Source organism: Lepidochelys kempii, chromosome 2, assembly GCF_965140265.1.
Source record: "Lepidochelys kempii isolate rLepKem1 chromosome 2, rLepKem1.hap2, whole genome shotgun sequence".
NCBI lineage: Eukaryota > Metazoa > Chordata > Testudines > Cheloniidae > Lepidochelys > Lepidochelys kempii.
In genome coordinates this window covers 105,130,125-105,143,645 of record NC_133257.1, presented here as the reverse complement: position 1 = coordinate 105,143,645, position 13,521 = coordinate 105,130,125, and the positions used below count along the sequence as shown (strand labels likewise).

General features: G+C 41.2%; 1 protein-coding gene and 1 pseudogene across 13 annotated transcripts in view; both read right to left on the bottom strand.

The window, feature by feature from the left end:
* Positions 1-479: 479 nt before the first annotated feature.
* On the bottom strand, positions 480-5,785 carry LOC140906125 (probable 2-ketogluconate reductase; annotated as a pseudogene).
* LOC140906910 (glyoxylate/hydroxypyruvate reductase B-like) overlaps positions 5,732-13,521 on the bottom strand; it is a 28,944-nt gene continuing 21,154 nt past the window's right edge. For 8 of the 13 annotated variants that reach the window (XM_073331821.1, XM_073331829.1, XM_073331831.1 and 5 more), the window contains one exon: positions 9,362-13,520. In XM_073331821.1, coding sequence (XP_073187922.1) covers positions 13,367-13,520 — 154 coding nt within the window. In that variant the 3' untranslated portion in view covers positions 9,362-13,366. Of the gene's footprint in view, positions 5,896-8,614; positions 8,702-9,361; position 13,521 lie in introns of those variants that run through there. The other 5 variants (XR_012157294.1, XM_073331826.1, XM_073331827.1 and 2 more) reach the window with 5 other exon arrangements.

Below are 13,521 nucleotides of genomic sequence, written 5' to 3'. Positions count from 1 at the left end.
CCTCGCAGGAGCCGTCAGCCCCAGGCGGGGCCTGGCTTTCCCCAGCGGGTCTGGCCCCAGCCTCTGCTACCTCCCACCCCTCAGAATGGGGCCCCGGCTCAGCCCATGCTCCGCTTTGGCCCAGTCAGTAGAGTTCAAAAGAAAAGGCGAGCCTGGAGAGAGCTGGACTGCTGAGCAGTCTGTTCACTGATCACACTGCGCCGAATTCCACCCCAGAGCTGGCTGCATTTCTGTGGGCGATGGCGGGACCATCATGATTTCATTGTATCTAAATAGATTTATAAAGTGCACCTATCCATCAGTTCCTTTCCCTACACACACACATGCATGGGAATAAAGGGGGACAAGGGCATCAGGTGCCCCCTTATTCCCCTGTGCACTGGCACTGAAGGTCTGCTACTGCTTGACTGCTGTGCTGATGATGGACAGGGAGGCATGTGAAATAGTAAAGCCTTTCCTGTTCTTCCCTCAATGCATCAAGCAGTGGAGCTCAGCCAATGCAGAGAGGAAACAATGTTAAGGTAGCAAGGGAGAAACTGGCTGGGAAGAAGCCCTGCCGCTGTCATAACTCCTGTGCACTGCTCCTGGGGTGGCACATCACAAGTACGGTCCCTTATTATGACCTACGGGCAACATTCAGTCTGGCCCTTTATTAAGAATATATTGTCTACGTTTTGCTTTGGAGTGTAGTTTGTCTTGTAAAAGGCACTAGAATATGGTGTCACTTTATTGAAGTTTTCATTTCTCTGATGGAGCACAGGGCTGTAGAACAACTTTAAGGACACATTCAAAATAACGTACACGCAAAGCTAGACTCAGCCTGTGCCTACTTCTGAATTAATCATTTTTGCTTTAGGGCTCAGGATGAAATACTCCATAATTTTTCAGGCAGAATTTCTGTTGTGATTAAGTCAAAATAAATGTAAACCAAACATGTTACTTCTACATCGTGTCTATCTGACAGATTTGAAATAATTACATAGAGTAAATAGGTGTCAAATTACAGTTTATTCTTCTTATCATAAACCTTAAAGTTTTGCCAAATGCACGGCACTTCAGGGAATCACTTCATTAGGGATAGGGAGACCATTAAGAGCAGCCAATATGCTTTCAATCATATTCTGCATCATGAGCCGACGAACACTTGTAGTAGCACTTCCAATGTGAGGAGTTATAAGAATGTTTAATTTTAACAAAGGATGGTGCCTGGAGGAGGGGCAGAAAAAACAATAGAAAAAGTAGAGATGAGGTTCAGAGCTATTTTATTTATTCTTTTTATTATAAAGATCTGAGGGGAAACAAGAGTGTTAATATGGATTTGAAATAATTGCTTGAGTCAAGCATATACAGAGTGGAATTCAAGCTACTGCATGCAGTTTTTATGCAGCAAAACGCGCAAAGAAGTCAGTTTGAGTTTTGTTTGTCTAAGGACTACATGATTGGGCTCCAAGGCCTCTGTTCTGTTTAATATTTACATACCTGAGTAGTCCCATTGATTTCAATGGGAATGTATATACATAAAACATAATGCAACTATTCTCATTCATATATTCACATACACACACTTAGTTTAAACTATATATGCCCATGCACACACACACACACACTCTTTTATATTTAACTTTTAACCATTTTTTACCTTGGTGGAGGTTCAGAGTGTGTCACATCCAAAGCAGCAGCCTTAATAACCCCATTTTGAAGTGCTTCCACCAATGCATCTTGATCAACCATGAGACCTGGATTAGAACAACAATATTCTTATTGCCATCCCCACTAAATCAAGAAAAACATGCCTCTGTGCTACATTTTTAAAATGAAAATGGATTTCCAACTCTTTAAACATGAGTGCTGATTCTGATGTTTAACAAGCAAGAGTTTTATTAAGAAACATTTTTTATAATCTAGATTTAGATTTTTAAATCTGATCTAGATTTTTAAAATGTGCATTGTATTGATGCTAAATTCAAAGTTTTGCCTGTTTGATGAATTTGGTGCCAGAATGATAGGCAATCTACATGGGCTATAAGCAATTTTTGTATTAAACTTCCTGCCCTTAGAAGAGTAGGTTGTGAGGGATCAACTTTTTTATGTTTGTGCAAAGGCAACAGGAGAATTTAATCTCTCTTTAATCCTAAATTCACAGGAGACAATCTCCTGCTGTTGTCCCTGATTCAACAGAGTACTTGAGTACCTGCAGAACTTTAGACACTCGAGTTAATCCCATACCTATTCAGCAAAGCGTTTACACATGTACTTAATTTTAAGCATGTGAATGTCCATTGACATTTAATAGGACTACTCACATTTTTAAAGTTATGCACTTTAAAATGTGCTTACGTGTTTTGCTGAATCAGGTCCATAGACATTTAGAATCTTGACAACCCTTCTATCACAGTTCCCACAGAAAATTTCAGTGTAGACACTAGTATCAGGAGTTGATTTTTTTTCCCAGAGACTCTTCCATTGAAGATAAACTGCATTGTGGTTGGTAAGCAGTCATTCTGTACCTTACCTCTGCTGATGTTAATGAGAGTGGCAGTGGGTTTCATCAGTTCTAACTCCTTCTTCCCAAACAGTTTTTCTGTCTGAGGTGTCAGGTTCACAACCAGCATCATAAAATCTGACCGCTGGAGCAAGTCTTCTATCTTTTTACACTAAATGGCTCCAACTGCCTGTTCCTCTTCCTCTTTTCTGAAGGAAAACAAAGTTGAACTGCACTTGTAAGTAGAAAATATTGGAGGTTCAAATCTCTATTACAGAAATGGATTTCACCTTCTCACTCCCCTGCTGCCCCATCCGTGAGATTCAGTTGGCTAGTTACTTGTTTGCAGCTCAGTGCATGACCATGCAGATGAGACCCCAATGTAGGACTGCCATACCAAAACTTCTTTCTTTTCAAAAGAGAAAAGAAAAATTTTTACTTTTTAAAAACTGTAAAGAAATATTAGGCATACGTGTGTACGAAAGTGCCATTCTACTGTGAAAAAACACCTTCATACATAAAATGGCATTAAAGGAATCTGTTAGTTTCTCAATGACATTGCATCAAGTGTGCTCAGTGTACAAACTATTTTACTTTAGTTAGGGTATCTGCTTTTACAAGGGTATTTACAAGGGTATCTGCTTCCCAGGAGGAAGCATCAGGTACACCATGCAGAGATTATTAGTATGACATCTGCTGCAAGAGTCTTACTGCTAGTTGATTTAGGGAATAGCATTTCTGCCTGTTTTGGAGGACTCTGCTTACTTTCCTTCTTACATCAAAATTGGAAATAGGGACAGCTGCCATTTAAATAAAAAAGGGTTCAGACATATAACACAGGAAACAGTGGCTCAGAAAGAAGAACTGAGGGAAACCTATTGGAGGGCACCTTAATGAGAAAGCTGGTGTCATGAAGCAGAACAATGCAGGCTCAAGTGTCAAAGGAGTCAGGAGCAAGAGCAGAGAGAATTAGTATAAATGAGAACAAATATTAAATACATTTATTGGACTGTTTTTCCTCCTATTGGGATGCTCTGTAACTAAACTTAGTTACAAATATCTTTTAAGGCTCCTTCTGCATTTGTCAATCAGTGGAATTTGTGCTTGATCCAGAGCAAGTGATGCTGTTCTCAGAGCATCAGTAGTTGGTCTGTCTGAGGTCCTATGGTCCAATCTTCTTGGTAAAGTTTCTCAGTTAGGATAAATGTACTATATGTTTGTATAGGGCCTAGCACAATGGGGCCCCAATGCCACAATATTAAAGTGTAAAAATAATGATGTTGATCATGCTTTCTGGTCCTAACATGGATTCCCTCCCAACCCAAATTATTTTCACTTGCTTTCTGTGTCTGCAACATGGCAGCAGACATGATGCAAGGAGAGAAATTATTTTGTGGTCTGTGGACTAGTGTTGGTCCACAGAGAGCTGGCAATTCACATGGTGCAACTCTCCTTCTGCTCAGCTGCTTCTAAGAAGAGGTGAAGGAGCCAGACTAGCTACTTCTGTTTGGGGCCACTGCTACATAATTGCTACAGGAATATTGTTTGATTGAACTATCTTTTATTTCCACAATCTATTAAGATGTGGCCATACCATCAAAAGGTTTGAGGACGACTACTGATGTATAAGACCACCAGCGTGGCAGGCAAATTTCTGATCCTTCCTGCACATTTTTAAACAAACCTCAGAACAGTTCTATGTATTTCATCATTTAAAAATAGAATAGCAATAATAAAAAGGCATTTAACAAGAATTCTGCAGGTATCACAGCATTATGTCCCTATGCCTCATCCTGAAATTGAGACAAGCTGAATAAACTAATATGACACTTTTGAGACAATGACAGCTACAAGTAATCTTTACAAGCAGTTACAAAATTGATTTTCTAACTGGGTTCAGACATACTTTTACCTCTGGTTCCTGTCGTGATAAAGAATTTTCATTTCAAAAGCTTTGACCCCCTTGGCCACCATATACCCAATTCTGCCCATTCCAATGTTACCAAGAGTAGCCCCGGTGACTTCATCTCCTAGCTAGTCAGTAGCAAAATGCTCAGTGTTTGGGGAAACTGCAGTCTGACAATCTAAAAAAGAAAAATAGCACATGAGGAATGGAATGATGCCAGGCATTCAGATACCCATTTCTTTCCTTTGGCTCACAAGTCAACATGGCAATGGAGCACCAATATTTACATTTACCTTTTAATAAAACACATGATGGGTAATGTTGACACTGGCAGCCAGAGCTCTTGATTTCTTGCTCATAGCAGTAAATGTCTCCTTTCACCCTCCCCTGCAACTCCCTTTGGGGGAGAGTGGGGAATGGGACAAGACTCTTAACCTCAGTTTTAATTCCATCACAAACCTGATCTTGTCTTCTTTGGCTCTGGAAGCAAGAGAAATTGTCAGCCCTTCATCTATCTTGGGGTGGCTAGTCATTAGGGGCTAATGGAGCTAAGCCCCACCACCAATGCCATAGCTGTGTCAGCTACACTGTAGACTCTGGATAATGTAGCTGGTGCGCTACAGGTTGCAGTATCATCACCAGGCGGCTTTCAGTGGGGCCAGATCTACTCCAGCCCCAGGAGGCTGCAGGACACCTGGCTGCCATTGTGTCTCCTGCATATATGTTGCAGGCAGAGAGAGGAGGCACAGAAGTGGGAATAAAGGTTTCTATGGAGCTAATTCACATCAGCCTCAAAAAGGCAGAGCACAGTGCTCCCTCTTGTTGAGCCTGGAAAAGCAGGAGCAGAAGGAACAAGCAGTCTGGGGTGGTGGTTATGAGCTGGGGTAAGGGAGGGAAGCTCTAAAACTAGAGGTATCTGGAGAGGCATATCTATTTTCCTGAAATTTTTGTTTGGAAATCATATGTGCCCTGTGGGCAAGCTAACGTTACCATGAGACATTCATTGTCACTTTTTCCCATTCCTTGATTTTGTGTATTTATATTTTTAACTATGCATCAACATACATTTTATCATAGCATATTTTGAAATGCTGATCTTTATTGAAAAAAATTAAATGGTTACCTTCCACTAGTCTCCTGGCAGATGCCAACACTAAAGCCATCCCCAGATCTGCAGTGGCATTGGAAACAGCAAAGGGAGTGTTGGCGACTTTCACTCCAAAGCTGGAGATCAATTTCAAGTCCAAATGATCCACTCCTGTCCCAGAGGTTGCAATCACCTTTAAATTAGGCAGACTATGGAGAAGCTCCTGGTTAGCAGCTGGTTTGTACCACCACATATAAATAGCTTTGATCTTTTCACTAAGATGGTTTTTGTTTTCAAGAAATTCCTTCATGGTGGTAAGGTTAAAATTTTTCTTCAGAAACTCGACATAGTCCTCATAGACTCCGTATGTCCCTCCTATAGTGTTTATCAACACATAAGGAGCTCTTGCTCTTCCATGCCCTACAAAAGGAAACAAACCCAAAGTGTTTCCCTGAGTAACGTTTCCCCCTCCCGCCATGTTTTAAACAACAGTTCAGCAGGGCTTTACTTCACTTGCCCTGTTACGGCAGAAAAGAAAAAGACAGTAAACTTATGTCCAAAGTCTCCCGGTCTTATTATTTTGAAAAACTGCTGCTGCACTATTCAGAGGGATAGTCTAGTTTGGAAGCAATTATTACTTTAGCAAGAATGCATTGCTGTTATAGCATAGCATAGCTGTCCTAACAAACACTTCTATGTGAAAAGATACAAGATAAAATTTAACAGAAATAATTAAGTAAAACAATATCAATTCAAGGGTCAAAGTCTATACAGTTCAAAGCTTTGTGGGCCAAAGGACATCTCTGTGCTCACAGGCCCAAATTCTGCATTCACTTCCACTTACACAACCCTACTGAAGTCAGTGAATTTTCATGAGAGTATTTGAGGACATGATTTCATCTAACCTAATGAGAGTGTTATTTATTGACTAGGTGCACTGCAGTCTCTAATTTACTTTGTGCCTTAGGTCACTAACTTTGTTTGCTTAATGGGAAAAACATTGCAAGCTTTTGATGTGCATGGACTCTGCTGACTTTGGAAAAATCAGATCCATCATTTAAAATTCAAACCCAATTGCTATCTTATTAAAGAAAGAGAACAGAATTTAACCCCCGTTTATGTAGGGAGTAAAAAAGGACTATGTTCCGGGCAAAAAAACACACACACCCCCCACCATATTCACTTAACATTTTGTAGACTTCATATATATTTACTGAGATTAGTTTAAAAATTTTTCCAGGTTGGTTAAACACATAAATAAGAAGCCTTTCAAAACAAAAGTATGTTGCATTTATAACTGCTGCAAAAAACTAAAAATGAAACAAACAAAAATGCCAAAAACCCAACAATCTCCACCCAAACCCCATAGTTTCCTGAAAAGTATACTTCAAGCTTTAATTACTAGCTTTCTGTCATGGGTAGTTTTAGCACTTTGGAAAATGAGTTTTAAAAGCACTTGAATTTTCCCAACCAGCCAGCCGGTAGGGCTGGAGAGATTAAAACACACAAAGTATAGAACTTTCCTTCGTTAGCACTTTTTATTCCTTTGGGGGTTGGGATTAAATACCAACAAATTCCCTTCCTTTTATTTTATTTTATTTTATTTTATTTCAACAGGAGCGTGTAGGTGTGCACTATTTGCGGGAGGAAGGAATGTTGACTGACTTGCCCCACAGAGAACAGAAACTTGCATCCCCCAAATTCCACAGATCTTCTGAACCTGAAGGTCGGTCCCAAAAATCCTGCCTTACTCTGCCCCACTCTTCCTGCAATGCCCCAGTCAAATGCCCCAGTCACTTGCCTGCATGAGCAGATTCACTCAGGCCTCTCTGATTCATGCTAGTTCCTTAATTGACTCCTCACCTCCTGCCAACCACCAGGCTCCTGAAGTGACCCACCCAACTACCCTTACCAGTCCCAGGTTTAAGGTTCAGATTGTGACCCAACAGCGGTGGCACGTTATGTCTAGACACGGTCTGGGGTTTGGGAATGGTTTCCAGCAGTTGGAAAATGGGAGCTGAGTCTCACTCCTAGCAGAAGTCCTAAGCCACCCTCTTCTTCACTCCAGAACTACTAGTAAACAGCCACTTCCCAGGTTTTAGCCAGTTGGAAAATGGCCATTTCTACAGGGTCCTGATCCAAAGGCCATTGAAATCAGTGGGAAAACTCCCATTGATGTCACTGAGTTTGGATCAGGCCCCAGGAGTTGTTTATCCGTTTCTTGTACAGTTACCTCCACAAGTGCTTCTATTACTATAATTGCCCAAGTCTTTTTGACTTAATTAAATAATTTAATAACTTCTAGCCAAAGACCGCCCTCTCCTGGGACCCCCACCCCTAACCGTCCCCCCCAGGACCCCACCCCCATCCAACCCCCCCTGCTCCCTGTGCCCTGACTGCTCCAACCCCTATCCATACCCTCGCCCCCTGACAGGCCCTCCGGGACTCCCACGCCTATGCAACCCCCTCCTGTTCCCCATCCCCTGACCGCCCCCCACCAGAACCTCTGCCACATTCAACTGCCCCCTGGGACCTCCTGCCCCTTATCCAACCCCCCTTCTCCCGGCCCCCTTACCATGCCACTCAGAGCACCAGGACTGGCAGCCGCTCCGCCCGGCCGGAGCCAGCCACGCCACCACACAGTCTAGAGCACCGGGGCAGGCCGGTGGCTCTCGCAGCCGCGCTGCCCGGCAGGAGCTTGCAGCCCCGCCACCCAGAGCGCTGGTGGCACAGTGAGCTGAGGCTGCAGGGGAGAGGGGACAGCAGGGGAGGGGCCAGGGGCTAACCTCCCCGGCCGGGAGCTCAAGGCCGGATGTGGCCCGCTGCGGGCATAGTTTGCCCACCTCTGGCTTACTAGGTGGGTGGAGGAATTGATTTTTTTCTCTTTAAAATGGAATGGGATTGTGACATTCAAGACAAGTCACTGCTCTCTAAATATATTTGTATACTGCACAAAGCGTACCTCTGGTGACAATTCTACGTCTCAACAATAAGTTGTTCACCATAGGACAGCAACAGCAGGCCGGCAGTGAAAGACAGGAGTGCACACCCATCATGCCCTATCAGCCACTGAGCTGACAGTGTTTAGGTTGCTGGGCTGCAGAATGATTTATCACTTTTTCAAACAAAAGAAAAGTACCTTCTTGAAGCTGCCTGCTGCAGGTATTTCAGAGAGCTGCTGGGAAGAGCTTGCCTTTACTAATTTTGTAGTTGATCCACTTCAGAGCTGAGAATTAGGAAGTTAGAATGAAAGTGACTGTTAGCAGCGTTAAAGTTTCAAGCCTTCAGAAAAATTGGAAGGAACAGGGAGGCGTCAGTTGCTGTGCTGCTGTTACACAAGGAGAGTGGAGTGAGGGAGGAGTTTTCTGGGGAAGAAAATCTAGGCTGCTTGCTGACAGTGTTAGAGTACATCTTTTCTGACAGTCCCCACTGGGCTTATTGCTGTCTCTATCTCAAGAAGTTAAGGGACATAAAATTTGAGTCATTAGCCAGCTTCACAAAAGGTAGAATCAATATTATCTAAACTGTATGACTAGAAGGATAAGAACTTCTTGTCCAAGAGAGGCATGAAAATATTAAACATAAATATACTCCACAAGTCAAGAAATATTAACCAAACAACACTGCCCTGTGATGCAACCAGTTCCAAACTGGTTTCTTAGAGAGGACTTGTTAAGACTTTATGTGTCATGACAACATAATTTTGGGTACGTACTAATCTTGGAACTGAATGCTTTGCATTTTTTTATATACTTGCATGAGAGCACCTATTCACAAATAGGGCATGTACAGTCAGTGTCACGCCCAACCAATCAAACTCTCCCATGACTTGCTATTTGTGCTGTGTTTGCATTTGGAAAACAAAGAACTACACAGAGAAACAACGAGGAAGCCGGTGGCACCTTAAAGACTAACAGATTTATTTGGGCATAAGCTTTCATGGGTAAAAAACCCACTTCTTCAGATGCATGGAGTGAAAATTACAGATGCAGGCATTATTATACTGACACATGAAGAGAAGGGAGTTAGCTTACAAGTGGAGAACCAGTGCTGACAGGGCCAATTCAATCAAGGTAGATGTGGTCCACACCCAATAATAGATAAGGAGGTGTCAATATGGGAGTATTGTACAAGTGCATTAACATGCTCTTATCTATTTGTATTTGTAAGTACTAGGTAGTGCTGTGCACAATTTAATTTAAATGATAATTTAAATGATGATTGCTTGTTTCTATCAAAGATCTTTCTAGGGCTTCTCACACACTGCTACCTAAACCCAAGGGATGAAATCCTGGCTCCATTTAAGTCAGTGGGAATTTTGCCTCTGATTTCAGTGGGGCCAGAATTTCACTCATGATATATTTATTTGCACTAATGTAATAAACAAATAAAACAGTAATACAATACACAAGCACTAACACTTTGAAGTAGTACATAGATGAATTATTTAGATTGTATATACACACTAAGACAATATAGGTTCAGATCAGATTGAAAACAGGCTGAAGTAGTCTTTGATGCTATATGGTAAGGAATACACTATAGAGTTTTTACAAAAGTATAGTAGCATGTATAACCATTTTTTATGTATAACCATTTCTTTCTGTGTGATGTAAACCACGATCTGTACTGTAAGCAAAAAGTCTGATGAATGAAAACCATTGGTCTAGCATAGGATTTTGCTCTGATGTCCAATAGTAAATATACACATTTTTAGCGAACAGTACTTGTGAGAAGATCCCTGGGGTACAAGCTGGAACTGGGGTACCACTGTGCTTCCTTAACTCTCTAGCCTGGGCTGTCTCTCACAATGCTTTGCTAGTTACAAGCAGCAAATCCCTCCAGGTGCTGTTATCACTCAGCACAACAACACGTGGAGCAACACACCCAGCTAAATTGCATGAATGCTCCCAGAGCCACTCATGAAATCACGCAGAGGAAGGCACCAGTAAATCTGCCAAACCTCCAACCTTGCACCTCATACTATACCCTTTTGCCCTGGTCAGAAGCCTGACCAGTATAAGTTTATAACCCAGTCCGCCTCTCCCTCAACACACACAGGCCTTTGTAACCTGAATTGAGATTTCCCAAACAATTCAACCAAAGCACACTGTTTTAGGTAAAACATAAAACAGATTTATTAACTACAGATACATTTTAAGTGGTTATAAGTGGTATGCATAAAAGGTCAGAGATAGTTACCAAAGAAAATAAAAGGTAAGAGCGCAGTCTAAATCTTAAAGCTTGTTACACTAGACAGTGTTTAGATCTAGTGTTTTCTCACCCCACTGGATGTTTCAGTTCTTAATACACAGGCTTCCCCTTCTAAGCCTGGGACCAGTCTCCTCAGCTAAAGTCTTTGTCTTCCCAGCATTTTTGTTGCTTCCAGCATAGGTGGGGGAGGAGAAAAGCCCTATCATGATGCCACTGTCCACTATTTTATATCCTCAGTCCATGTGCCTGGAAGACACAGGCCCAGGTGAGCCTTGGTGAATCACAGAGTTGAGCAGTCCCCATTGTGTGGTGTTTGCACAACTGTCATTGAATTGTAAATCCCTTGTTTACTATTCCCCTGCTAGTCAATGACTGGTGATGATCGTTCAACACCCGCACAAGTGTTGGTTACGTCCCTTGTCCTTGTCACTGCAGAATTAGCATTAGAGACTCTCAGACTTACAACACATCTCAGTAACAACCATACAGCAAAATCTCATAACTTCATACACCCTAATGATATACATATTTGGACAGAACAATGGATTTCAGCAGATCATGATTTCTCTTATGAACATAGCATTCATGTAAGAACATGGCATGCTTTATATGAAATATATCATAATTATATGGGGTGAATATGGGGGTCTAGGGAGCTGCTTTGAGGTACAGAGTGTCAAAGTACTCAAAACAAGTTGTTGGGGTTTTTCTCTTTTTATAAAAGCTGGAATCCTATTGCCCAGATTTATCCCTGGAGGCAGAGTGTCAGATCTTGTGGTGAAAGATCCCAAAGTATGCTACCCCCAGTTACGTAGGCCTTAACCCAACATTTATCAGGATGGTAAATTTATATGAGTACATCTGGTATTCCAAACACAGTGGAAATTTCATCTTGAAGATGACTCTCCTTCCCACTGCTGTTGCTGATAATTAGCCTGCCTGAGTAAGTCCTGGTTGAATGGATTAAGTGGTGATATGTATCCTGGATCCATTTTTGAGGTTTGAAGGGACTTGCACTGTAAGATATTTTATTCATGATGGAACTTGTTTAAATGAAGACTTCCTATGTGGCTCCCTTACACAGCAGGACATCAGAGGTTTCGGAGATCTTAATTTGTAACCAGATAGTTTACTATATTTTTGCAAGCATCTCATAAAGCAGGCGTGGACTAGACATCTTGAGTACAACAAAAGTCAGCAAATCAGCTGTATACAGCGCAACTTCTTCCTCTATCTTGCCAATTTGTATACATTTATTTGTTTACTGCTTCTAAACATCTCTACGAGAGGTTCCATAACAAGAAAAAACAGCACTGGGGAGCGGAGATATCTCTAGCTGTTGTCTTTAAACGAGGCAGAAGGAGCTGATTTTTAGTAATAATCAGCACTGTGGTTTTTTGGGGCTCAGAATTGTAATCAACATTTTGCCAAGGTCAAACTGATTTAATACCTAAAAAGAAGGCTTGTCTACGCAAAGGGCTTTTATGTCTCCATAGATATTATATGGGTGAGGGTTTTGGTGACACTGGAATAATGAATTAAATAAAAAAACTCTTCTGAGATTACTGGACAATCTGTAGATGAGCACAAAGCCTCTATCTGTGTTAATTAATTATGGACAATATTGAATTATGAGAGATATCTCCCTAATCCTAGCATGAGGGTATTGGCCAATATTTTCATATCTTTATTAAGTATGGCTATTGGTAGGTAGAAGACATGTAATGAAGGGTCTTTTCCTGTTTTATGAGTAAGTATTATTTAGGCCTCAGCTAGTGTGGATGGGAGTCATTTCTTCTTGCAAGCCTTCATAAAACATTTTCTTTAAGAACTGACATACAAAATTCAGTGCGAAACCCATCAAAGCCAGCTGTATTTCCCCTTTGAAAGACATTAATTGCCTTTCTCGTCTATGGAAATACTATTTCTTAAAGTCTCTGAGACTGGCATAATTTGGGAAATTTTATCTTGTATAATATCACCTTAAAATGGCTACTGAAGTTTACTGGAGTACATATTTTGATGGCTCTAAAATATATAAAAGCTTGGATTTGAATAAACTTGTTTTTCTATATTAAAAAGCCACTGCAAAATGATAGACTAGGTGGGGTTTCAACAAGGTCAGGCATATTCACCAGACTTGGAAGTAAGCTAATTAACATATTGGAAAATATTATGGGAGTACCCTATTTAATCTCCCCTAAAGAACATTGTTAGAACTATAAACACACCAACGATCAGCAGCAGTAAATGTTTTCACAGATCCATTTAGCTTGTGTCCAGCTGTGACAAAGTACAAAGTGAACAATAAGATATGGAAACCATTTACAGTTGGATCTACATTTGGACAAGAGAATAGAACACTAGACTGGGACTGAGGAGATCTGCATTCCGTTCCTGGCTGGGTGACCTTGGGCAAGTCATTTCCTCTCTCTGTGCCTCAGTTTCCCAATCTGTAAAATAGGAGTAACGATACTGACCTCAATTGTAGAGTGTACTTTGTGATCTACTGATGAAAAATGCAATATAAGAGAGCTATTATTATTTATTTGCAAACCAAAATCAAGGCTAAGGTTTCAATTCAAAGGTTTCACCCATATATAATAACAAGTCTTCATTCCTGTAAGGAGAGTTGTAGAATAATGTTCTTTTATAGCTGTGTCCTTTAATATATCAACTAGGGAAACACTTCATTGGGGATAGGGAGACCATTAAGAGCTGCCAATATATTTGCAACTGCTTCCTCTGTTGTCATGCAAATGGCCTTGTCTGTTTTAATGCCAAGGTGAGGAGTTATGAGAATGTTCTTTAGTTTTAATAATGGATGATCTC